The 27,908-nt window shown below is 41.8% G+C and overlaps 2 protein-coding genes across 2 annotated transcripts in view; one reads left to right on the forward strand and one right to left on the reverse strand.

The window, feature by feature from the left end:
* FAM161B (FAM161 centrosomal protein B) overlaps positions 1 to 5,983 on the forward strand; it is a 224,201-nt gene extending 218,218 nt beyond the window's left edge. Inside the window, exon 10 of the transcript XR_010746302.1 lies at positions 5,946 to 5,983. The gene's annotated coding sequence lies outside the window, so the exon portion shown is untranslated. The remainder of the gene's footprint in view (positions 1 to 5,945) is intronic.
* A 5,007-nt stretch (positions 5,984 to 10,990) lies between these two features.
* Positions 10,991 to 27,908, reverse strand: part of DNAL1 (dynein axonemal light chain 1) — a 52,446-nt gene continuing 35,528 nt past the window's right edge. Inside the window, exons 5-8 of the mRNA XM_066388456.1 lie at positions 26,933 to 26,988; positions 16,132 to 16,258; positions 14,806 to 14,946; positions 10,991 to 13,867 (exon numbers count right to left, since the gene is read on the reverse strand). Of these exons, the coding sequence (XP_066244553.1) occupies positions 13,827 to 13,867; positions 14,806 to 14,946; positions 16,132 to 16,258; positions 26,933 to 26,988 (365 nt within the window). The 3' untranslated portion in view covers positions 10,991 to 13,826. The remainder of the gene's footprint in view (positions 13,868 to 14,805; positions 14,947 to 16,131; positions 16,259 to 26,932; positions 26,989 to 27,908) is intronic.

Here is a 27,908-nt window from a genome sequence, read left to right on the forward strand (position 1 = left end):
TAAACATACTCCCTCCTCCCACAACACACATACACTGTGCCAGCCTCGCACCCCATACATCCCTATTTCTCCACACGTACACACCAGCCAGCCACCACATGTATGTACAAACTCCCACTCTACAGACATACACATAAAAACAGTAGGTTCATTTTTCACCCAACATGTTATGGTCATTTGTATATGCATGCACATAGGAATATACCTTTTTTATTTTTTAAAATTGATTTTTAGCAAAGAGGAAGGGAGGAAGAAAGACAGGAACATCGATCTGTTCCTGTATGTGCCCCAACGGGATCGAACTAGCAACCTCTGCGCTTCTGGATGATGCCCTAACCAACCAAGCTATCAACCTGGGTGGGTTATACCTTCTTTTTATAGGTGCAGAGTTGACTGCATTTTAGGAGGGAGGGTCACCACCCAGGATTCTTTTGTTATATATAACAATTGTGTACATTTACATATACATATATTTAATATAATCTATGGCATAAAACAATGTCAGGATTCTAGATGTCCATTTATTCTAGAAAACAACTAAAAATAATAAACTATGATCCAAATTAAGGTTTTCTCTTTATAGGCTCAAATATAAATCTGCCCTTTTTTTTTTTTTTTTTTTTTTGTATTTTTCCAAAGCTGGAAACGGGGAGGCAGTCAGACAGACTCCCGCATGCGCTGGACCCGGATCCACCCCCCCCCCCCCCCCGCATGCCCACCAGGGGGCAATGCTCCGCCCATCTGGGGCGAGGCTCTGTTGCGACCAGAGCCAGTCTAGCACCAGAGGCAGAGGCCACAGAGCCATCTCCAGTGCCCCGGCCATCTTTGCTCCAATGGAACCCTGGCTGCAGGAGGGGAAGAGAAACAGAGAGGAAGGAGAGGGGTAGGGGTGGAGAAGCAGATGGGCGCCTTTCCTGTGTGCCCTGGCCGGGAATCGAACCCAGGACTTCCACACGCCAGGCTGATGCTCTACCACTGAACCAACCGGCCAGGGCCTCTTTCTGCCTTTTTTTTTTTTTTTTTGTATTTTTCTGAAGCTGGAAAACGGGGAGAGACAGTCAGACTCCCGCATGCGCCCGACAGGGATCCACCCGGCACGCCCACCAGGGGGCGATGCTCTGCCCCTCCGGGGCGTCGCTCTGCTGCAACCAGAGCCACTCTAGCGCCTGGGGCAGAGGCCAAGGAGCCATTCCCAGCGCCCGGGCCATCTTTGCTCCAATGGAGCTTCGGCTGCGGGAGGAGAAGGGAGAGACAGAGAGGAAGGGGGGGGTGGAGAAGCAAATGGGCGCTTCTCCTATGTGCCCTGGCCGGGAATTGAACCCGAGTCCCCCGCACGCCAGGCCGATGCTCTACTGCTGAGCCAACCTTTCTGCAGGGCCTCTTTCTGCTTTTTAAAGCAGGACAGCAGCAAGAAACATATCCTCATAACCAAAGAATTATGGAATAATGAAGTAGAAACTGCACTACAGGTCCCATAATGTGACCAAAATAACATTTGGGCCCTGGCCGGTTGGCTCAGCGCTAGAGCGTCGGCCTGGCGTGCAGGAGTCCCGGGTTCAATTCCTGGCCAGGGCACACAGAAGCGCCCATCTGCTTCTCCACCCCTCCCCCTCTCCTTCCTCTCTGTCTCTCTTCCCCTCCCGCAGCGGAGGCTCCATTGGAGCAAAGATGGCCCAGGAGCTGGGGATGGCTCTGTGGCCCCTTGCCTCAGGCGCTAAAATGTCTCTGGATGCAACAGAGCGATGCCCCTGAGGGGCAGAACATCACCCCCTGGTGGGCATGCCGGGTGGATCCTGGTCGGGCGCATGCGGGAGTCTGTCTGACTGCCTCCCCGTTTCCAGCTTCGGAAAAATGAAAAAAAAAAAATGTCATTCAGCCATGAGAATGATATCTTTCCATAAAAAAAAAACAAAAACATTTGGCTGATAGCACAGAACATGTGCTGGGAAAATGTAATGTTATTGCTATTGTTTGCTTGTGTATCAAAAGCATCTGGTCAACATCAGGTTATTCCAGACCAGAAATCAAGGGCCTATCAGCCAACCTTAACTTGATACATTTCTGGAACTAAGAGGACGAGGAATGGTGATGTGCAGTAGTAATTTGCTGTAGTATAAGCATTCTTTGCAGGATCCTAATCATTTTGAAATGATGCCCAGAGAACTGGGGAAGACCTACAAACCGGGGAGAATTATCATTGGCAGTGAACAACTGGGGGGTTGAGATAAAGAAGTCAGCCAGTCTCTCTCTCTTTCTTCTCTTGTTCACACACACATACAAAGCTATGGAATGTTATCCAAAGACTGAATTTCTTTGGAACTGAATATTATTCAGAGTTCACACAATATACTACATTAGCTAAAACTAATTTAATGGTCATGTAACCAAATAAGGTACAAGATAGTTTTTTTTTATAAAATAACACAATTTATTACTATTCTTAAACAAGTCTCACAAAATAACATTCAGAAACTCAACATTTCTAAATAATTTAACACAATAAGTTTAGTCATAAAGTCATGCTACAAAAATTCCTGCATATAAAAATTATTACCAAAGTATTAATAGATGTTAATAGATGTTAAAATGTTCTTCAAAATGGAGTTGGTTCTAGAGGCCAAAGGTTCTGGAATGATGCTCATGATCATGACTAAGACCCTGGGAAAAGTAGCTGGAAATATGTATAATCCTTGGGGCTACCAACTCCCCAGTCTTTGATGGGATTGATCCCTCTAGGCCAGGGGTCGGGAACCTTTCTGGCTGAGAGAGCCATGAACGCCACATATTTTAAAATGTAATTCCGTGAGAGCCATACAACGACCCGTGTACTTTACTCATTATCCAATAAAAATTTGGTGTTGTCCTGGAGGACAGCTGTGATTGGCTCCAGCCACCCGCAACCATGAACATGAGCGGTAGGAAAAGAATGGATTATAATACATGAGAATGTTTTATATTATTAACATTTTTTTAATGAAAGATTTGTCTGCGAGCCAGATGCAGCCATCAAAAAAGCCACATCTGGCTCATGAGCCATAGGTTCCCGACCCCTGCTCTAGGCAATAGCACCTCAGAGGCAGGTACCCTGCTGATCAAAGAAGCAAGTATGTAACTTCCCACCCTCCTAACATTCGTTACAACTTCATTTAGCCAACATCTAAATAAAATACCCTGCTGATCAAAGAAGCAAGTATGTAACTTCCCACCCTCCTAACATTCGTTACAACTTCATTTAGCCAACATCTAAATAAAATACCCTGCTGATCAAAGAAGCAAGTATGTAACTTCCCACCCTCCTAACATTCGTTACAACTTCATTTAGCCAACATCTAAATAAAATCTTAAAATCTAGATGTGGGAAAGATAACTCAGAAAGTTTCTGAGTAGAATTCTACTTGACCCCCCCCCCCCCCCCCCCCCGGGATGACTGTCAGTGTAGCAGACATGGAAGGTGACACCAAGTAGGGAAATAGGGAAATCCTGACTCTGATTACGTCAACAGACAACTATTGCTCAGATGCGCTTACAACAAGCAAGAGTAAGGTGTGATTCTCTGGTATCCACACGCAGGCAAGGTATTTACTCATCAGCCCTTTGGGAGTACTTTCAACCAACATCTGGTTCATAATTTTAAAGTGCAAACCTACTGAAAAATAGTTTACTCTCCCCCACCCCCTTGTTAAATTTGCTAGATCATAATTTGGTTAGCTGGTTCTTCTCTAATCTGCCCAATATGGGAATTAACTAGAATCCGGTTATGACTTCTCCAAGTGTCAAGTGAAAATTTATCTTAGGTCAGAAAAAGGTAAGACTCAGTCTAATTTTTCCTTTCAGTTTTCTTCCTTTGTAGTCACTAGTTTATAAAAAGGCAGGAACAGAGATATAGAAGTGAGATTTCTAAAGTTAAGTGATTTAAAAAAAACATACCCTTAAATTTTTTTATTGCACCTATTTTTATGTTTTAAAAAAAATCTCATGCTGGAGTGAAGATAAAGGAATATGGTCAAGTTAGCTGTGTCAGAAGCACCAACTCTGCTACACTAAATCTTGCTTTATATTTATTTGTAGACACATTGTGCAGCCCAATAAAGAAAATGTATACCAAAGGCATTAATTTCTGGTAAAGAATAGCTTTCCGTTTAGCAGTTAGTTTTCTCCCTTTACCACTACTTACAATATAAAGTCTTTGTGACTAACAGTCAGACTGCATTTAGAGAGACACTAGCTACTTGTGATCAATCCTTGACACCCTAAATTTTTTCAGTTAATGATTAAATCCAACCTTTCTACCCCTAACTTTTCCCATTTAGTTCTAAGAAAAATCCAGGAGGAAGATTCTGGGTCACAAAGATAAACTACCTTCAGCTCTATTTACATATCACCACTTCTTAGAATAAGTCAACAGTTAAGATTCATTTCTTATTCTTCCTCATTCTACTTCAAGCCACTCGTAAAAGATAACAGAAGAAGCACCTATTCAAGTCAAAATGTCTCTTTCCAAGCAGGAACCATATTTAAGTGTCTCTCTTATCCCACCTCTATTTGTGGGATGGATCCTGTAACCAGACATTCTTCTGATCACATCCAAAATTGGTGTCTACACCAGCTAACTTTCATATATATATATGATTGCTGAATTTTACACATTATTTTTCTGTATTAAATGACAGCTATAGTCTGCAAAATCCTGTGCATTACTGGATAATAAACACTTTAAAAATGACGATCCATTTTCTACTTTTATACTTAACATTTATACTTAAAATGTTAAACTTTAGAGACAAAGCAAAACCAATCATTAACTTCGATTCTGTTGATAGAGAGAGGTAGGTTAATCACTGTCCAATAAACAAAATGCTAAGAAATAAAAGTTGAGATCCAGCTGAAAAAATAAGTTGAATCTTCCAGCCCTGATTTTCTAATTTGATGTGAGAAACATTAAAATGAGCATTACAAAAAAGAAAACCACCAATGACCATTTCCTTCCATCCATGATTATTAAATACATCACATTCTCTCATATAACAACTCAGGTGGTATATAACTACAGAGTGAAAACAAATGGACCCTGGACAAAAGGAATGTTGGTACCAAGCATTGGTTCTTAACTAGGGTGAATCTGTTTCAACTCCTCTGTCCCAGGGGACAGCTGGCAATGTATGAAGACATTTTTGGTTATTACAATTGGTACGCAGGTTCTAGTGGCATCTAGTAAGTATTAGACAGAAATTCTACTAAACACAACACACAGGACAGCCCCCCTACAACATCGAGCCCAAATGTTGATAGTGCAAAGGTTGAATCTGATTTAAAGAAACAAACTCCTATTAACAGAAAACACAAAACCTTTCAAGGTCCGATCAGGTAATAGAGCCACAAACTTAGAATTAGGGAACACAGACAAGTTAAATTTCTTAGCAGACTAAAATCAAATTTCTTGTGGAAATGTTAAAGTACTGAACAGATCCCAGAGTTATACCATCATTACAAGAATAGAAGAAATTTATTTTTTATAAGAATAGAAGAAATTGAAATGATCCACTAAAATGGCATAATGCTTTAAACCAGGAGCACAGAGAGAATCCATTACAAGTAGGTTAAAGATCTAATCCAAGAAGCATAAATTAAAGGCATTTAATATCAGCTAAATTTGCAGCAGTAAAGGATGAGTTAATAATTTGAGAGGATAGTCTGAACTTAATATACCCTATCTTCTATTTTCTAATGGCATGGGATTTGGGTTTCATTCCATGCAAAGGATGTATAGAAACATTCAAATATTTTTGAGTGGAACTGAATATGAATTTTGTACACAATGGACAAAGAAAATAAAAATCACTTTACATTTCTCTGAGAACTACCAGTGATTATGAGACTGACGGGTTGCCTGCTACGCTAAGAGGGCCGCTACTACCAGTAATTATAAGACATCAAGAAACAAGGAGAGGCCCTGGCCGGTTGGCTCAGCGGTAGAGTGTCGGCCTGGCGTGCAGGAGTCCTGGGTTCAATTCCCGGCCAGGGCACACAGGAGAAGCGCCCATCTGCTTCTCCACCCCTCCCCCTCTCCTTCCTCTCTGTCTCTCTCTTCCCATCCCGCAGCCGAGGCTCCATTGGATCAAAGATGGCCCGGGCGCTGGGGATGGCTCTGTGGCCTCTGCCTCAGGCACTAGAATGGCTCTGGATGCAACAGAGCAACGCCCCAGAGGGCCAGAACATCGCCCCCTGGTGGGCATGCTGGGTGGATCCCGGTCGGGCGCATGCGGGAGTCTGTCTGACTGCCTCCCCGTTTCCAGCTTCGGAAAAATGAAAAGAAAAAAAAAAAAAAGAAACAAGGAGAGCCTGACCTGTGGTGGCACAGTGGATAGAGCATTGACCTGGAACGCTGAGGTCGCTGGTTCGAAACTCTGGGGTTGCCTGGTCAAGGCACATACAATAAGCAAGCAATGAACAACTAAAGAGAAGCAACTATACTTCTCGCCCCATCTCACCCCCACCGTCCTCTCTCTGTAAAATCAATAAATAAAATCTTAAAAAAAAAAGAAAAATAGTTTATGAAATGCAGAATTTTAAAAAAACAACAACTTCTGGTCAAGATAGCAGCATGAACATGGTACTGGCTCCTCCCACAATGACATAAAATTACAATTACAGAACCATCATTCAAAACCACCTGAAATCTGGCTGAATGGAAGTCTTACAAGTAGGAAATTCAAAAAGCCACACTGAGACTGGTAGGAAGGGCAGAGGCACGAACCAGCTGGTCCCACTCCCATGTGTGGCAGATTAAAATCAGGAGGAATAACCTGGTGGCAGAGGTACCCTCTGAGGAGCAGAGCCCCAGCCCACAGCAGGCCCCCCAGCCCAGGGTTCCAGTGCCAGAACGAGAAGTCCTCATAACTTCTGGGGATTGAGGCTGAGAGAGTTGAAGGGCTGCTGGAGTCCCTGCAGCTCCCCCTAAAGGGCCTGTGCACGTACTTATTATACTTTTGACTCGCCCCTCTGAGCTGCAGTGCTGCGGCAGCAGCTTGAAAGGCACCAGGGACATGTGAGGAGTAACTTAATTGCCTGGCATCAAGGCAAGAAGAGCTGGAGCAGCAGCTTTCTCCCAGACAGAAGTGCTGGCAGAGATCACTGTTCCTTTCATGCGCCCTCCCCCCACAGAGTCAGCAGGCGGGCACCATATCTGAGTATCCATCAACCTGGCTTAGACTGTTTGTTCACTTGACCCTGGTGAGTCCCTGAGATCACACCCCACCCAACTTGTGAATCTACCCAAACTGTTTCCAGTGGCTTTTCCATGTGAAAGACCCATTTTGGCTCATGCTTTAAATTTTCCTAACATCTCTCAAACAAGCAGCATCTGGCCTCAGCATTTCCTGTACCTCCCACTAATTGGTCTAGGTCCACCACTAGCAGCAGCTGCCTTGGTTCACAGCTTGGCCTCTCCTGGGTACCTCCAAGACCAACAAAAGTAGCAGCCACCTGTAGAGCACTTTGTAGCTCATGTTGGGTGGCCCCAGGCAGAACACAGGCAGCAGCTGACCTTGGCCTGTACCAAGGACCCCAGTGCCAGTGCACACAGTGGGGCAGTCTCAGACGACATCAAAGCATCACCACTCAACCACCTCATAAGCAACATCTTATAGGAACAAACTCAGCAGGCACCAGAGCCCCAATGAAATAAGTCCTACTCTGTGGGGTGAGTCCTCCACTGTAGTCAGTAATCACAGCCAGTCCATACAGTTGATCATCCTGGGGGCAAATCCCTCCCAATGACGTGCCAACAGTAATCAAGGGTCAACTACAGGAAGAGAGTGTACATAGCCCAAATGGGAGATGCAACTTGAGTGCCCGGCTTGGATGATGGCGGAGGCCACTGGGCCTTACAGGACACCTACTACATTAGGCCACTCTACCGAGCCTGAGAGACACAGCAGCTTTACCTAATACACAGAAACAAACACAGGCAGGCTGCCAAAATGAGGAGACAAAGAAACAGGTTGCAAATGAAAGCACATAACAAAACTCCAGAAAAAGAACTAAAAATGGAGACAATCTACCAAATGCAGAGTTCAAAACACTGCTTACAAGGATGCACAGTGAACTTAAGAGTAGATGAACTTAGTGAGAACTTCAACAAATGTTGAACAAATGAAGAATAATTTACAGGGACTTAACCGTAGAGTACGCCAAGCTGAGAAATAAGAGATCTGAAAGATAAGGAAGTAAAAACTACCCAATCAGAATCCAAAAAAATGATGATACTATAAGGAGCCTCTGGGACAACTTCAAGCGTACTAACATTTGCATCATAGGGGTACTGGAAGGAGAAGAGAGAGATCAAAGAATTGATAACCTATTTGAAAAAATAATGACAGAAAACTTCTGCAACCTAGTGAAGGAAACAGACATACAAGTCCAGGCAGCACAGAGAGTCCCAGACAAGATGAACCCAAAGAGACCCACACTTAGAAACATCATAATTAAAATGCAAAAGTTTAAAGACAGAGAGAATCTTAGCCACAAGAGAAAGAAGTTAGTCACCTACAAGAGAGCTCTTATAAGACTGTCAGCTCATTTTACTCTTCTTTTTAAAATTTTATTTACTAATTTTAGAGAAAAAGAAACATCAGTTGTTGTTTCACTTACTTATATATTGATTGGTTGATTCTTATACGTGCCCTGATCAGGGACTGAACCCGCAACCTAAGAATATCAGGACAATGTTTGAACCAACTGAGCTACCTGGCAGCTGACTTTTCAATAGAAACTTAGCAAGCCAGAAAGGAGTGGCAAGAACTATTCAAAGTGATAAAAATACAAGGACCTACATCCAAGATTACTTTACCCAACGTGACCAGGCAGTGGCACAGTGGATAGAGTGTTGGACTGGGACGTGGAGGACCCAGGTTCGAAACCCAGCTCTCCAAACAGATATTCATTGGCAAACAAAGCCAGACTGTGTCCAAGAGAAATTGGAAATCAAAGAACTTGAGCGACAAAATTGGAGAGCCGTCACAGACTTGATGACTGAGAAATGTAAATTGGAAGCAAAGCTGCATGCTGAAGAGACAGAAGCTCTAAAACAGTTTCAAACTGAGACAGTGACTATAAAAAGCAACACAACGGGAAAGAGCTGAGCTGAAGAAATCCCTTGATGAAGTCAACTTCAGTTTGGCGGAAGTATCCCATGCCAACCGAGAGCTACGGCAGAAACTTAAAGAGCTCAAAAAGCTACTGGACAGTAGCAAAGAGACGATAAAGATGCAAAAGGCCCAAATTAAGTTCTACGTGTCAACTAGGACAAATAATACAGAAGGAGAAGCAGCTGCTGGCCAAGAACCAGTGTGACACCCCGGCGCGGAACAAGCAGCAGGAGATGGAGCTCGAGACAGATCGGAGAATAAGGCTGGAGCTGCAGCACCGGTGCTGGGAATTGGAAGAAACTGTCAAACACCTGACGAAATGTGAAGAGGCAACAGAATAAACTGAAAGAAGCCAGTGTGGAATCAGAACAGAGGGAAGGGAGAGAGCAAGAGCGAGACAGGAACATCTGTTCCTGTATGTGCCCTGACCAGGGATCAAACCAGCAACCTCTGTGCTTCAGGACCATGTTCTAATCAACTGAGCTATCCAGAGAGTGTTAATTTTATGTTTGTATTTTCTAGTCTTTATTTTTGTACATTTCAAATGCATTGTAAAGGTTTAAAGAATCATCCATTTCTCTATAAGGCAATAGAAAAGTAATTGAAAGTGAAATGGAGGCATTTCTTTTCACTTTAATTTAAATGTGTATGTTGATTACAAAGTACTAATTTCAGACTAAGCTCAAAAACCCAGAAAACTGCCTGACCTGGTGGTGGCGCAATGGATACAGTGTGGCCTGGGATGCTGAGGACTCAGGTTCGAGACCCTCGGGGGGTCGCCAGTGTGAGCATGGGCTCATCTGGTTTGAGCAGAGCTGACCAGCTTGGACCCAAGGTCACTGGTTTGAGCAAGGGGTTACTCAGTCTGCTGTAGCCCCAGGGTCAACGCATATATGAGAAAGCAATCAATGAACAACTACGGTGTAGCAACGAAAATCTGATGATTGATGCTTCTCATCTCTTCTGTTCCTGTCTGTCTGTCCCTATCTATCCCTCTTTCTTTTTTATTTTATTTTATTTTATTATTATTATTATTGTATTTTTCTGAAGCTGGAAACGGGGAGGCAGTCAGACAGACTCCCGCATGCGCCCAACCGGGATCTACCCGGCACGCCCACCAGGGGGAGATGCTATGCCCCTCCGGGGCGTCGCTCTGTCACGACCAGAGCCACTCTAGCGCCTGGGGCAGAAGCCACAGAGCCATCCCCAGCGCCCGGGCCATCTTTGCTTCAATGGAGCTTCAGCTGCGGGAGGGGGAGAGAGAGACAGAGAGGAAGGAGAGGGGGAGGGGTGGAGAAGCAGATGGGCGCCTCTCCTGTGTGCCCTGGCTGGGAATCGAACCCGGGACTTCCGTACGCCAGACCAATGCTCTACCACTGAGCCAAGCGGCCAGGGCTCTATCCCTCTTTCTGACTCTCTCTCTTTCTCTGTAAAAAAAATAAATAAGTAAAAAAAATCAAAAGTAAAAAAAAAAATCAAAAACCCAATAACCTCATATTGTGAAGCTTTGAAGTCAAAAGAAAGCAAATGGTAATCTTCTGCTGACAAATATGATAACCTATTTTTCAATGGTCATTTTTTTGTAACAATCGTAAAAATGGCATTTTCTATGATAACAAAGAAAGAAGAGGATGGGTGAAAAAGGTGAAGGAATTAAGAAGTAAAATTTGTTGTTACAGAATAGTCACGGGGATATAAGTACAGCACAGGGATTATATTCATTAATATTCTAATAATTAGGCAGGGTGTCAGATGGATGTGAGATTTATCTGGATGATCACTTAGTAAGTTATATAATGTCTAATCACTGGGGTGTACAACTGAAACTAATATAATAATGTATGTCAAATATACCGTATTTTTCACTACATAAGACGCACTTTTTTTTTTTTACCCCAAAAGGATAGGGGAAAATGCCCATGTGTCTTATGGAGCAAAAGATATGGTATTTTATTAAATATTTAAACACACCATTTGGTTCAGAATATTGTTTTTCTTACTTTCCTCCTTAAAACCCTGGGTGTGTCTTATGGTCAGCTGCGTCTTATGGAGCACAAAATACATTAATTGAAAAATTAAAATTTTTAAAAAAAAAAACTAAACACTGAGCCATTTTACAAAGAAATTCAATATGAAGTCATCCATTCCCTATTATATTCACTTCCAGAGTAACTTTTAGAAACTACACCCATTCATAGCAATATGGCTTCAAGCTTGCCTACTAGATGAAGTTCATACTACAAGAAAATCATCTTCCCTCTTAGCTTTTGTGCCTTACAATCACAGAGGGGAATGCTCACTGCCTATGGTTCATAAAACAAGTACCCAAAGGCTTTGAATGTATAAGCCCGTCCGAGTAAAAATTTCTTCCTATCTGATTCTGAGGAAGAGCTGAAAGGAAGTAAAAAAAAGTGTTGGGTTAATTTTCCTTCTTAGAATGATTGTCAAAGCAGGTCCCTTTTGATCAACATGACTATGAAAAATCATGTAATTCCTAATAAATGATAGCTAAAAACTTCTGAAACCCAGGACTACTTACATAATCATTTTTAAAAAATGAGTCTTCCCTCTTTGACTGATTCTACACTGTAATGAACACAGCAGTCTCTGGCTGAGGGACTCAGGCACAATTTGGCAGAGGGCCCCCGACTTCCTATAGCATCCGATCAATGACTTGCTCATGGACTTCATCTGGTTGCTGACTACCATATCTTGCACTTTCCAAAAAAGAATCTTTTTCTTATGTAATAAATTCTAAGCTCTGCATCCAATAGTTGCTTTGCAATTTGAGGTGAAGTCATCTGCAATGCTTACAGAGGAAACAATCCTCAAAAACGCTGCATTTGCCTGGGACCCCGTAATGATACATGTCCTTTCCCTCCATAACTGCTTACATAATTCATTTTAAGAGCTGTTTAACTTAGAACTCTTCTAAAAATATATTTTGAAATACTATTTTTAATTTATTGAAAGTTACCAAATCCAATCTTTAAGCTCTAGATCAGTGATAGTCAACCTGGTCCCTACTGCCCACTAGTGGGTGTTCCAGCTTTCTTGGTGGGTGGTAGCAGAGCAATCAAAGCATAAATAAAAAGATAGATTTAACTAAGTAAGTTGTTGTTGTTTTTTGTTTTGTTTTTTCATTTTTCCAAAGCTGGAAACAGGGAGGCAGTCAGACAGACTCCCGCATGCGCCCGACCGGGATCCACCCAGCATGCCCACCAGGGGGTGATGCTTTGCCCTTCTGGGGAGTCGCTCTGTTGTGTCCAGAGCCATTCTAGCGCCTGAGGCAGAGGCCACAGAGCTATCCCCAGTGCCCGGGCCATCTTTGCTCCAATGGAGCCTCGCTGCGGGAGGGGAAGAGAGAGACAGAGAGGAAGGAGAGGGGGAGGGGTGGAGAAGCAAATGGCGCCTCTCCTGTGTGCCCTGGCCGGGAATTGAACCCGGGACTCCTGCACGCCAGGCCAACACTCTACCGCTGAGCTAACCGGCCAGGGCCAGTAAGTTGTTTTATAAAGATTTATTCTGCCAAACTTAGCGAAAATCCGACATAAAGTACTTGGTAAGTAATTATTATATGCTTTAACTTGTAACTCTGGCTTTATAAATTTTATAAAGTAAAGTTACTTCCCTACTTTATAAATCACCATTACTGTGGAACCGGTGGGTGGTTAGAAAATTTTACTACTAACAGAGATACAAAAGTGGGCAGTAGGTATAAAAAGGTTGACTACCCCTGCTCTAGACCCTTATAACAATCACTTCTCCCACTGTAACAGCCAACAGACCAAAGTTGTTATGGCAAATTTTGACATATATGAATAGTCAAGATTTAGGCTAGGAATTCAGCATAACCACTGCTTATATATCCTTATATAACACACAAAGAACTATAAACCCAAAAGTGTGCCTAAGATTAGGTCCACATGAGTAACATGACCATTATTCGCTGGTCACAGGAATAATCAGAACAGTCACTTTAACCACTGACCTGGATCACAGAATGACTGACTATGCACAGTGACTCGAGTGGCCCACACATGTACATACAACCTAAATTCCAGTTGACAATGTACACATTTCTTGAAAAACAAATACGTAAACATAACATGGGCTATAAGGCCTCCAAGACATTAATTTTTCCTTTTTTCACCACAGCTTTCTCACTATGACTTTGGAGTCTTGCTTCTTCAGCTGCTGCTGCATTTCTAAGAGGAGCTCTTCCTGCCACCATGCTGCCTTCTGAACCAGAGGCATGACACATTTGTGCTTCTGAGTCATAGGGAGATGGACCTTCAGGAAAGATGATCTTCAGATTCAAAAGTTAAGTATATATATTTGAATGCTTGACCTAAAAAAAATTGAATGAAGAACCACATTCGTTCATGTGTTGTTAAAAATGATTGGTTGGTCTATAAAGAGTTCAGTAGATGGAGACTAAAAACAAAAACTAAAAATTTGTAGTTTCTAAAAAGAGGATTATAAGATATAAAGTTGTTGTTACCATTTGGGGGGGGGGAGAAACACTGAATAGGTTAAGAAAAAAATAGAAATCAGAGATTCATTTTACCTTAAGAACCTTTTGCCCCACACAGAATCTTTAAAATAGACAATTATACAAAACTTATCTATTGTTCTTATGACATTTAAATAAGTTAACACAAAGCAGAAAACGTGGTGTTAGTTTTCTTCTTCCTCATCCTCTTTAATTACTGGAGTACCTAAAATGAAAAAGAAAATTATTTCTGGTCACTCTCAACAGATTGTTAAAATTCTGAATGAAAATATTCTCCCATTAGCCTCAGCAGCTTGAGATGCTGTGAAGTGTGCATAATAAAAACAATTTTATGAAATAATCTCTTTAATTTCAAATGATCAAAAAAGCCTCTCAGGAGAATTCTCAAATGGATTAATATAAGTATTAATGAATATCTGGCTCTCCAAATACAGAGTTGCAAATAAAAATGCCTACAGATACCAGGCCAAAAAATAAAACGCTACTAAAATCTGTGTATGTTAAATACAAAAAATATTGTTTTTCACAATAAAATATGCAACCCCAGTATTGCCAGATATCTGAACTTTTATGTTATTCCCACAAATATTAAACATTGGTAATAAACTGGGGTGTGGGGGGAAGAATGAAAACAGAGAAAACAAAACACACTGTAAGCTCTCCCTAGACAAAGGGCCAGCCATTGTGTTCTTTCTTTCTTCTTTCTTTTTTTTTTTAGTGAGAGGAACAGGCAGGGACAGAAAGACAGAAGAGAAGATGAGAAGCATCAACTTGTTGCAGAGACACAAAATGTGGGGCAAGGGGGACAGAGAACACTACAGTTTTGATGCAATCGTGAAAAAGCAACTACTTAACACTTATGTCTAATTATTCTTCAAAATAATGCCTGTGACTTAATATTAAGCCCAACTTTCTTATAAGCTTTTGGTCTGGGGATGATTTTAGACCAGTCTAAATATCCTGAAAGTTTTCCGTCTCACCCTAGCCCAGACATGGACCATAAAATTTCCTGTGAACAGAAATGGCCTTGGAATTAATGACAACCTATCATTTTCTTCAGTTTTGCTCCTTTTCATGATTCCGTATCACAAATTCAACTCTTATTCCTAGAAGACGCTTCCAGGCTGGCTCAGAGTCACTCACCATCCAGCTTTTTCAGTTTGGGCACTCTCTTGGTTGCCTCTTCAATCCAATTCCCCTCAGAAGAATGTTTCTCTTCCAAGGGGTTGCCTACGAATACCAGGTCTTCCAGGCAGGGCAATTCTGCCAGCTTCACAAATTCAGCTACAGGTACAGAGAATACATTGCATGTTAAAATGGCAGGTTTTACTGTTATGATTTTGGCAGTTAAATCCCAATATCACTGTTTGTGACTATTTAGAAAAACTGATTGTTGAAGATTTTGAAGGAATAAGACAAGTTAAACCACAGGGAGCGATTCTCTGAAAACAGTTCAGAAAGGGAAGAAAAAAGAAGACACACCTCTTCTACCTTTATGCTAACCTAAGGATAGGATAAGAGGAAATGAGATTTGCAATAAAAAGGAACTCCTTCGCCAGTGACAGGTCTTCTCCACACTGTACTGCATCAGTACGGACTAAACTGAACTGTTTGTCTTTGTCTCTTCCAATTCCCTCCTTCATCTTTAAACTCTTAAAACACTCATTGGAGCCCCTACTGCAGAATTGATCACACAGGTTTACAATTATTAGCTTATAAAGAAACCTTCCCCACTAAGCTGTGAACTCCTTAATGGAAGGGATAATCCTATCAGCCATGTATCTCAAGAGTCTGGCATATAGTTCATGGCATGTAACGGCTTAGGTAAATGCTGAATGAATAATGTACAATGAAAAAGTAAAGCAATATAGATGTCAAAAGTCTTCCACACAGGAATTATTAAACTTAAATTGATTTCTTTCAACCTTTAGACAATTAATTTAATTTTCTTCATGATTAATAGGACTAGGACCTATTCAATTAAAATATCAGAAAACAGCTCTGGCCAGTTGGCTCAGCAGCAGAGCGTTGACCCAGTGTGTGGAAGTCCCAGGTTCGATTCCTGGTCAGGGCACACAGGAGAGGCAACCATCTGCTTCTCCCCCCCTTCCTTCTCCTTTCTCTCTCTCATCCCTTCCCACAGCCATGGATGAATTGATTCTAGCCTCCACCTCAGGCGCTAAGTATAGCTTGGCTGTGGGCAGCTCCAGACAGGGATTGTCAGGGATCCTGGCCAGGGTGCATGCAGGAGTCTGTCTCTGTATCTCCCCTCCTCTCACTTAAAAAATAAAATAATAATAATAAAATATTTAAATGTAAATTTCAAGCCTTTAGCTGAAGTTTAGAAACTCCTATAGCTATTTTCCTCTGTGCTTCAAAATAAATGTCCTCATTTTGTATTTTGTTCCCTAATGGGCTAATTTCTATAAACAAGAGGTAGAGGTTAGCAAAGAGCCAGCCTCAGCTTACCCCAGTCTTTTACTAGGTTATTAGACATGTAGAGAATCTTCAATTTCTTCATTACATGAATTCCTTTCAACTTCTCAATAAAATTGTAGGAGATCCACAGTTCTTCTAATGTGTCCCCTACTGCTTCCTAAAAGAGAAAGCAATTGGATATACATGCTTATTTTTAAGTTTTTTCCTTCCTTATAACATAAAGGTAATGGTCTTCAGAGAGAACTGAGATCCACCTGTCCCATGGACAAGAGATCTGAAGGTTGTGTAGGAGTTCTTGTCATTAAGAAAACCAAATAGGCCTGACCTGTGGTGGTGCAGTGTATAAAGCGTCGACCTGGAATGCTGAGGTCACTGGTTCAAATACCTAGGCTTGCCCGGTTAAGGCACATGCAGGAAGCAGCTACTACAAGTAGATGCTTCTCGCTTCTTGCCCCCGTTTCTCTCCCCTCTCTCCAAAAATCAATAAATAAAATCTAAAAAAAAAAAACCAAAACAAAAAGAAGGCCCTGGCCGGTTGGCTCAGTGGTAGAGCGTTGGCCTGGCATGCGGGAGTCCCAGGTTCGATTCCTGGCCAGGGCACACAGGAGAGGCGCCCATCTGCTTCTCCACCTCTCCCCCTCTCCTTCCTCTCTGTCTCTCTCTTCCCCTCCCGTGGCCAGGGCTCCAATGGAGCAGCGTTTGCCCGGGCACTGAGGATGGCTCTGTGGCCTCTGCCTCAGGCACTAGAGTGGCTCTGATTGCGGCCGACGCCCCAAGATGGGCAGAGCATCGCCCCCTGGTGGGCGTGCTGGGTGGATCCCGGTCGGGCGCATGCAGGAGTCTGTCTGACTGCCTTCCCATTTCCAACTTCAGAGAAATACAAAAAAGAAAAGAAAGAAAGAAAGAAAGAAAGAAAGCCGAGCAGAACATGCTCTTCCTCTCTCCAAACTGATCTGAACTAAGAATAGGTATTAAAATCACCAAGAGGCCCTGGCCGGTTGGCTCAGCAGTAGAGCGTCGGCCTAGCGTGAGGAGGACCCAGGTTCGATTCCCGGCCAGGGCACACAGGAGAAGCACCCATTTGCTTCTCCACCCCTCCGCCGCACTTTCCTTTCTGTCTCTCTCTTCCCCTCCCGCAGCCAAGGCTCCATTGGAGCAAAGATGGCCCGGGCACTGGGGATGGCTCCTTGGCCTCTGCCCCAGGCGCTGGAGTGGCTCTGGTCTCGGCAGAGCGATGCCCCGGAGGGGCAGAGCATCGCCCCCTGGTGGGCAGAGCGTTGCCCCATGGTGGGCGTGCCGGGTGGATCCCGGTCGGGCGGATCCCGGTCGGGCGCATGCGGGAGTCTGTCTGACTGTCTCTCCCTGTTTCCAGCTTCAGAAAAAAATGAAAAAAATAAATAAATAAATAAAATAAAATCACCAAGAGGGGAAATAATAGCACTCTTTATCACTTTTATTGAACTGTATTGTTTTCAAATCACTTCCCTATATATAGTATTTTATTATTTTATTCTTTTTTTTTAGATTTTATTTATTCATTTTTAGAAAGAAAGGAGAGAGAGAAGGGGGGAGGAGCAGGAAGCATCAACACCCATACGTGCCTTGACTGGGCAACCCCAGGGTTTCGAACCAGCAATCTCAATATTCCCAGTCGACGCTTTATCCACTGCACCACCACAGGTCAGGCTATTTTATCCTTATAAACATTTAAGATAGGCAAAACAGGTTTCTGTTATAGAAACCTTAAGGGCTTTTTCTGAGATCACAATACTATTAAATAGTAAGCTGGGTCTAAATTTTAGAATTTTTTCCCCAACATTTATTATGGAAACTTTTAAACATAAAAAAAGTTGAATTTTACAGTAAATCCTCATATATCTACCACCTAGATTCTACCATTAACATTTTACTATCCTCTTCCTATCAAATATCTGTCCATCTTCCATCCAGCTATCTATCTATTAATTCATTTATTTTATTTTAATTTTTTTGTGACAGAGTCAGAGAGAGGGACAGATAGGGACAGACAGGCAGGAAGGGAGAGAGATGAGAAGATGCATCAATTCTTCATTGAAGCACCTTAATTGTTCATTGATTGCTTTCTCATATGTGCCTTGACCAGGGGCTACAGCAGAGGGAGTGATCCCCTGCTCAAGCCAGCAACCTTGGGCTCAAGCTAGGGACCATGGGGTCACATCTATTATCCCATGCTCAAGCCAGCAACCCCGTGCTCAAGCTGGTGAGCTCATGCTCAAGCCGGATGAGTCCACACTCAAGCTGGCAGGGTCTATAACCTGGGTCCTCTGCATGCCAGTCTAATGCTCTATCCACTGTGCCACTCACTGCCTGGTCAGGCAATTCATTTATTTTTTAATTCATAAAATTCAGTTTAAAAACCAAAGTATTTCCATTATAGTAGAAAAACTATACCATACTGACTCTTAAATGATAGCTATAATCAATGGTAGCACAAAGACTTCCTTCTTTAGACATAATACAAAATATAGTGATTCTTTTTGAAAAATACAAAAAAAAAAGAAAATACTAGGCACAATCAATTAGATGTTCAATCCTCTCTTAACCCAAAAGAATTTACCTGTGATCACATGATAGTCTAGAATATAGAGTCCACTTCTAGTCCTGGTAAGTAACTGACCCTTCAAAGACCACAGAATAAACGTACCCTGGATAAAAGTCCTTAATGCATGCATTTTCCATACTGGTGGAACCAAGATGAGAAATTGAGACTGGAGTGGCCTTAGTTCTGTGTGACATCCCAAATTCCAAATTCACTTTAGTTTCAACTTTCTGAGTAAAAGAAACCTTTTTTTTTACAACACAGACTCAGAGAGAGGGATAGACAGACAGGAACGGAGAGAGATGAGAAGCATCAATCATTAGTTTTTCATTGTGACACCTTAGTTGTTCATTGATTGCTTTGTCATATGTGCCTTGACCGTGGGCCTTCAGCAGACTGAGTAACCCCTTGCTAGAGCCAGTGACCTTGGGTCCAAGCTGGTGAGCTTTGCTCAAACCAGATGAGCCTGTGCTCAAGCTGGTAACCTCAGAGTCTTGAACCTGGGTCCTCCGCATCCCAGTCCAACATTCTATCCACTGCACCACCGCCTGGTCAGGCAAAAAGAAACTTTTAAATCATCCTTCCTGACACTCTTGTATCAAAACTTTGTGATTAACCAAAGCCCCTAAGCTAGTATTCTGGCATCTTCTCCCCCAAAATGATCTAATTAGTACATCATATGTCTTTCAGAAGAGGGGAATCAGTGTTACTGTAATTTAAACTTTATTGCATGCATTTTCATTGCAGTGCACCTGTATCCATCTCATGTCTCCAATTTAGAAAGTGAAGCAGCAGAAAAAATGCTGATTAAATACTGACTAGAAGATGTAAGCTCAGTTCTAGGTTTTGCCACTTATTTAGTGTTGTTTTTACATATGCAGATGACGCCTCTTGGTCAATTTTCATACAGCCAATTGGATCAGTTCCCCAAATAGCTAATTTGCTGAATTTACTCTTTTGCTGATTTATAAAAACATTGTTTAACTACTTAGAATTTGTTTTAGATAGGACAGAAATTCTTTTAGACAGGATAACTTTGAAGATGTCTGTTATGCTTTGTTCACTCATTTGAAGTGTTAATTTAGTTTCAGTTTAGTTTTTGTTTTTTAAAATTAATATATATTACTCTTAGAATTAAAATTTTAGCCTGACCAGGCAGTGGTGAAGTGGATAGAGTGTTGACCTGGGATGCTGAGGACCCAGATTCAAAACCCTGAGGTCATTGGCTTGAGTGCAGGCTCATCTTGAGTCCACGCTCACCAGCTTGAGCGCGGGGTTGCAGGCTTGAGCACAGGATCAGAGACATGACACCGTGGTCGCTTGGCTTGAGCCCAAGGTTGCTGACTTGAGCCCAAGGTTGCTGGCTTGAGCAAGGGGTCACTGGCTCAGCTTGAGCCCCCTGGTCAAGGCACATATGAGAAGCAATCAATGAGCAATTAAAGTGCTGCAACTACGAGTTGATGTTTCTCATCTCTCTCCTTTCCTATCTCTTTCTCTTGCTAAAAAAACACATTTTACCTAATGGGTTTTATAATTAGTAATAAAATATATTGAATCACTCAATAAATACTTAGAGAGTGCCTACGACATGTATCAAGCACTAATGTAGATACTGATGAACAAAACTGACATGCTTATTAGGATTTGTACATTCAACAGAGCAAGAGGGCGAGCAAGAGGGTGAAGAACAGGCCCTGGCCGGTTGGCTCAGCGGTAGAGCGTCGGCCTGGCGTGCAGGGGACCCAGGTTCGATTCCCGGCCAGGGCACATAGGAGAAGTGCCCATTTGCTTCTCCATCCCCCCCCCTCCTTCCTCTCTGTCTCTCTCTTCCCCTCCCGCAGCCGAGGCTCCATTGGAGCAAAGATGGCCCGGGCGCTGGGGATGGCTCCTTGGCCTCTGCCCCAGGCGCTAGAGTGGCTCTGGTCTCGGCAGAGCGATGCCCCGGAGGGGCAGAGCATCGCCCCCTGGTGGGCAGAGCGTCGCCCCTGGTGGGCGTGCCGGGTGGATCCCGGTCGGGCGCATGCGGGAGTCTGTCTGACTGTCTCTCCCTGTTTCCAGCTTCAGAAAAATACAAAAAAAAAAAAAGAAAAAAGAAAAAAAAAAGAGGGTGAAGAACAAGCCAATAACAATTTCAGACAGTAATAAGAAATGTGAAATGTATGTGTGTATATATATATATGTGGTAAGTTATTGCCTAGAAAACTACATTAAATATAGAGTAGTTGGGCACTTTGGAGGACGTCTGAGCTGAAGTGTGAAGGAGCCTGTAATGTAGAAATCCAGAGCAACAAACAGTTTTTTAGGCAGAGGAAAGAGCAGCACAAAGGTCCTCAGCTGGGAATAGACGTGGCATGCTCCAGGAAGAGAAAGGCGGCCAGTGGCTGGAGGTTACCGGCTAGGAAGAAGAGTATTATGAAATGAGATCTGAAAGGAAGGCAGAGGCCAGATCATATACAAATGGGCTTATAATGTTCCTTAACAGTCAGTTTTCTAGTAGTTTTAAATAGACCCCTTTCATTCAGTTTAACATCCTATGTTTCACAAATTAGAGTGTCCATGTGTAACTTATAGAGGCAGCTATTTAAATCATGTTATGAAACTGGTGTGTCTAGATGAATAAAATCAGTTACTGTGTGAACCTGTTTGAAGCCCATCATCTGTTCTCCTATGCTGATTTATTTTTCTTTAGTCTATGCATGAGTAGTAAAGCTTTTGAACTGGTAAAATGTTGTTTTGGTATACATATGGTATATGGATACACACACACACATCCTAGAAAGAAAACCAATTGTTGGGTATTATTGATGGTCTATAGAAAGAAAAGAGATTTAAGCAAATAATGGTTCAGCTAGATATTGTCTCCATACATGTCTTTAATACTATCTTTACAATTTCTTTGTGGTTTCTGGGTGTATATTATATTTTATGGGAGAAATTATATACTATAGTAATAATACTTGAGAATCTAGTATTCTGAAAATACCTGAAGAAACATTAAGTTTCTAACATATTGACCTTAAAAATTGGGAGGTAGGTTTATTTGCAAATTCCTCCTTTACAGATAATTCAAAATCATAATTAATCTGAAGTATATAAAATAAATTCTGAATTTTTGTACTACAATTTAATATTTTATTCCTTATAAATAATGGCCTTATATTTGACATTTTTAGAATCTAATGCTCAGACGATGTAGAGAAAGCAAATTATCTTTTTTTTTTCCTTCTTTTTCTAGGAGAAAGAGAAGGTAGTAGATGGCAAATAAGAAACAGGTTTTTGCGAAGGGAGAGGAGGAGGCTCTCAGAGGAAAGAGAGGTCCGCAGAGGGACCAGAGAAAAGTCCCGAGAGAGGGAGAAAGAGAGAGAGTGAGGGAGAGGCGCCCCCAGGGGTCAGGCAGGAGGGAAAGAGAGTTGGGAGTCCGCGGAGAAGGAAAGATTAGGAGTGGAGGTTTTGGGTGAGGTTTCTCTGGCCAGAAAAAGGCCTGTGTGGTAGAATAGGCAGCACAGAGATTAAGGACAGGTGCGCAAATAATTAGAAGCCGTGTATGTAAGAGATCTCCAATCAGTTCCCAGCTTTTTTGGCGATAGTTAAATTGGTGAGGGTGTTAACACCGAAAGTCCCTTCAGGAGGCTAACTGAGTGGGCTCTGTGGCCTGGCCACAGCGGAGAAGAAGAACAGTTTCTTCTTCTCTAGGGAGGGAGACTCTCGTGCCCCAACAGCTGCCCCCAGCCCTCAGAGTGGTCAGACTCGAGCATTAGCGTCCCAAAAACTCAAGGTCCAGCCACGGAAGAAAGTGGATGTGCTCGGGGAGGTCTTTACAAGCACACGCTCACTTGGACGGACAGAAAAGACTTCCTTGATGCAGCTACGGTCTCGGACAGGGAGCCTCGGAAGAGAGAACTGAGGAGAATGCTGGAGGCAGGGGACTCACCGCACCATGTGCCGAAGTGGGCGCAAGTCGGAGATCCTGGCCCCCTCTTGGAGGGGAGGGGAAAGGAGCGGTCCTTGAAGACCTCCAACTCCTTCCTGGGTTTCGGCACCAAAATGTAAGGTATTTTTCCCCGCCGAGAAGGAAGGAAGAGGGCCGGAGCCGCAAAGTGTGGAATAAGTAAACGGCTTTATTGAGTACAGAGCACACATCCCGCCCGGCAAGGTTCCCTGGCCCCGAGGAAAGAAAGATGGAGGAGAGATGGAGGTCAGGGAAGTTGCCGAGAGAGCAAATTATCTTTAAATATACCAATCATTTGGAACACCAAAAACATTTTTTTACAAATCATTAAATATTTACTAATCATATCAAACTAGAAAACAATTCATCTATTGGTTATTGTTTTTTGGGGGAAACTTCCTTCACTTAGGAATGTAACTCTAAGAATTTCCAAGCATTTTGTAAATTCCCTAGTAAAACTTTGAGTAGACATGTAGAAGTGGGAATATTATTCAGATAATTCAACATGATTCCAAAATTGTCCCTCTGAACACTGACCCTTATTTAGACATTGCAGCTGTTCCTGTAATGGGGGAAGGCCACTTGAGCCTGTCTCATCTTGGGAGGCTGTTGCTGGGAAGCACAGCAGTTTCAACCCTACTGGCTCTTATGAAGCCCAGCTAGACTTAGGAGATGGAGGAGGCCAGAGTCATTAAAACTTTCAGGGTATTTATGAATTATTTAACAATACTCTTTAAAAAAATTATTATCTTTTTGGGAACAGTTACAGGAAAAAGAAATTAACTTCATCTTTTCTAAAATTTCCTAGTATTACAATATTGGTTGTTATTTTTTAAAATTTTTATTTATTGATTTTAGCCAAAGAAGGGAGAGAGAGAGAAAGAGATACAGTAACATTGAGCTGTTCCTGTCTGTGCCCTGACCAGGGATCGAACTGGCAACCTCTATGCTTCGGGACGATGCTGTAACCCAGTGGTTCTCAAACTTTTTGAAGTCGGGGCGCATTTGAAATCCTACAAATAATTGTAGGCGCACTATACACAAATTTCTGAGAAATATGTTAAAATAATTAAGTCAAACATTAAAGAAAAAAAATAAAGTCCAAGCGTGCTTTTATGGTAATTAAACGAAATAAATATGACAAAATTAAATTTATTCTGACATTAAAAAACATTTTATGTTACATTTTTTGAGTTATGCTCTTTAGAATTCGTAAAAAAGAGGGGTTAAAAAATTAAAAAATGACAAAAAAGTTAACTTTTTATATATATAGATAAATTTTTAGTAAGATTCAGTAAATTCGGCAGGTCCTGATGTGTCCTAGCGATTTCTTCAGTGTTTGGGCATATATTTGAAAGGCAAACTCTCATTTCCTCATCAATATATTGAAGAATTCCTCTCTTTTTACTCTTAATTGTGTTGAGTGCAGAAAACCCCCACCATACATATCATCTTAACTTTACACCAAACAAAGGATAGAAGAAACTTGCCACCAGTCTTTCCAAGGAACATGGGGGTAGTGTAAACCAGTGGTTCCCAACCCCCAGGCTGCGGACCGGTACAGGTCCGTGGGCCATTTGGTACTGGTCCGCAGAGAAAGAATAAATAACTTACATTATTTCCGTTTTATTTGTATTTAAGTCTGAACGATGTTTTATTTTCAAAAAATTACCAGATTCCCTCTGTTACATCTAAGACTCACTCTTGATGCTTATCTCGGTCTCATGATACATTTATCCATCCCACCCTAAAGGCCGGTCTATGAAAATATTTTGACATTAAACTGGTCTGTGGCCCAAAAAACGGCTGGGGACCACTGTTGTAAACAATCCAGCACCACAGCTTAACAGCCTTTTGCAACCTAATCAGGCAAGTGAGGTGGGGGGGGGGGGGGGAGCAGACTGTCAACTTACAGCCAATTCCCTACACCTCTGTCCCCTAAAAATCTGAACTCCAAAAACCCTGTTGGTTTTTTGGTCCCCAACAGGCACATATTTCTCCGGAATACCATAGGGCACACCTGGAAATCTTCTAAGGTGCACCAGTGTGCCCTGGGGCACACTTTGAGAACCACTGCTAACCAATAGAGCTATCTGCCAGGGCAAAATATTGTTTCATTTCAGCTTCTTTGCAAGAAAATTCAAATGGCCAGAAAATATATAAATAAAAACACATAGTTCATTTGACTGCACTGCCAAAAACTTGAAAAAGTTTTAAATATCCAAGGTTGGTAAGGGGAAATGGGAACCCTCATGCTTTACTGGTAAGATGATAAATTGTTACAAACTTTCTGAATGGTGACATGATGACATGTCACAAAAACCTTAATAGAAATTCATACCTTTTGACCCAGCAATTCCATTTCAAGGAATTTATCCAAGGAATTATTCATAGATGTGTGCAATAATACAACTAAAAGGAGATTCATGCCTGACCTATGGTAGTGCAGTGGCAAGAGCATTGACCTGGGAATGCTGAGGTCTCTGGTTTGAAACCCCAGGCATGCCTGGTCAAGGCACATACAAGAAGCAACTATGAATTCATGCTTCCTGCTACTCCCCAACCCACCTCACCCCACCCCCACTTTCTCTCTCTAAAATAAATAAATAAAAAAAATCTTTTTATAAAATAATAAAAAATGAAAAAATAAAAAGGAGATTCATAACAACACTAATAATAACTTTCTAACTAGAAAGAAATAATGAATAAGTAAATAATTTTTAAAATCATGGTCCATCAATAAAATAGACTAAAATGCTGCCATTAAAAAGGAGTATGGTAGCCTAACTGATGGTGGCACAATGGAGAGAACATCAACTGAGGACCCTGAGGTCCCAGATTCGAGACCCAGAGGTCACCAGCTTGAGGGTGGGATCACCAGCTTGAGCACCGGATCACCGGCGTGAGCATGGGATCATAAGACATGGCCCCACGGTCACTGGCTTGAAGCTCAAAGTTGCTGGTTTGAGCAAGGGGTCACTGGCTCAACTGGAGTCCTCTGGTCAAGGCACATATGAGAAAGCAGTGAATGAACAACTGAAATATCACAACTATGACTTGATGCTTATCTCTCTCCCTTCCTGTCTTCTCTCTCTCTCTCTTGGAAAAACAAAACAATGATTAAAAACTATTTTAAAAAACTCAAATTACATCCTCTGATCAAAAACCTCCAGTGGCTTTGCAAGCCAATTAGAAAAAACCCTAAAATGTTATCATGACCTATAAGGCCCAGTGTGGTGGCCTCCTGGTTCTTGGCTCAATCGCCAACCACATTGAGGATGATTCTCCCTTCCTCATTCAATTCTTTTGCTCTTATTCAAGGATACCAAGCAGTTTCAGCTTCAGGACATTTACACTTGCTGTACTACCTCAGCCTGGAGTCCTTATTCCTTGGTCAGCTCTAAAACCCACATCCTCACTTTCAGAGAGGACTTCACATCAATCTATGTTCTTTTATATGCCTCATTTTTCTTCACTGCATTCATTAGCACTTTTTTTTTTTTTTTAGTACGAGAGCCAGAGGGAGGTAGGGACAGATAGGGACAGACAGAAAGGGAGAGAGATGAGAAGTATCAATTCTTTGTTGCAGCACCTTAGTTGTTCATAGATTGCTTTCTCATATGTGCACGACCAAAGGGATCCAGTTGAGCCAGTGACCCCTTGCTCAAGCCATCAACCTTGGCTTCAAGCCAGTGACCTTTGAGCTCAAGCCAGCGACACCGCACTGAAGCTAGTAAGCCCACACTCAAGCCGGATGAGCCTGCACTCAAGCCTGTGACTTTGGGGTTTCGAACCTCGATCCTCAGTCCCAGGCCAATGCTCTGTCCACTGCACCACCACCTGGTCAGGTGCCACCTTATGTATTATACAATTATTTTCTAGTCTGTCTCCTTCCACTGTAATGTAAGTTCAATGAGAGCAAGGACTTCAGTTTATTCTCATTTTTCTGGACCTCTTGTGCCTAGAACAGTACTTGGCTTAAAATTAATGTTCAGGAAATATTATTGAATGAATCTATGAAATGAATGAATGACATGGAAAAACGATCTTTGTATGTTAAGGAAAAAAAGAGATGCACAACAAGATGTATAGTATAATTTCATTCTCTACATACACATTAAAGGATAGGAAAAAAGGGCAAGGAAGATGTCAATTAAAATGTTAGCAGTATTCAAATTGTCAGTGGTTTATACGTTCTATTTATAGTTGCTTTTCTACTATGTAAAGTTTCTGCAATAGAAAAGTATTATTTTTATACTAAGAAAAAGGTGTATGTTTTTTTAAAGTAATAAATAGCAACCTACCAGTCCATTTAAGTTCTTTATGTTGTTTCTTCCTAAGGACAATATCCTCAAGTTTTCTGTAGTAGAAAAAAAGCAATTTTTTGTTTATGAAAATCATATTACACAACTGTAAATCTAATATAGCTTTAACAAATTCTATATAATAAATATCCTTATATAATGAATAAAAAAGGCTGTATTAATAAAAAGTGGTAATCGCCTGACCAGGCGGTGGTGCAGTGGATAGAGCATTGGACTGAGATGTTGAAGGACCCAGGTTCGAGACCCCGAGGTCGCCAGCTTGAGCATGGGCTCATCTGGTTTGAGCAAAAACTCACCAGCTTGGACCCAGGGTCGCTGGCTCCAGCGGGGGGTTGCTCGGTCTGCTGAAGGCCCGCGGTCAAGGCACGTATGAGAAAGCAATCAATGAACAACTAGGAAGTCGCAACGCGCAACGAAAAACTAATGAGTGATGCTTCTCATCTGTCTCCATTCCTGTCTGTCTGTCCCTGTCTATCCCTCTGACTCTCTCTCTGTCTCTGTAAAAAAAAAAAAAAAAAGTGGTAATCAAGTAGGAAATAGCATTGACTTATCATCTAAGGTAAAAAGAACACTACAACTATAATTTCACATCATGCCAATATTAAATTAAAAAATTGTTAGATATTTGGAATGCTAAAATAAATTGCTAGTTAGTCAAAATATTAGATAAAATAAGAGTAAAAAAGATTTGAACTTTAGATTTGAAAGCATACCCATAGATTTCAAATCTCTCATAGTATGAAGATTCACAATGGAAAACAAACATTCATGTCTATGTAATCCTCAAAGGATTAGAAGCTAAATCAAATGAATTAGTATTCATTTACTTTCAATCATTGCTTTCAATTGAAAGCAAAAGTAATCTTTGCTTTCAATTTTTTAAATAATTAGACTGTGTTTTAGTTTAAAAGATGCCCCTTTGGGCCTGACCTGTGGTGGCGCAGTGGGATAAAGC

The sequence above is a fragment of the Saccopteryx leptura genome, chromosome 6 (assembly GCF_036850995.1).
Source record: "Saccopteryx leptura isolate mSacLep1 chromosome 6, mSacLep1_pri_phased_curated, whole genome shotgun sequence".
In the NCBI taxonomy this organism is placed as follows: domain Eukaryota; kingdom Metazoa; phylum Chordata; class Mammalia; order Chiroptera; family Emballonuridae; genus Saccopteryx; species Saccopteryx leptura.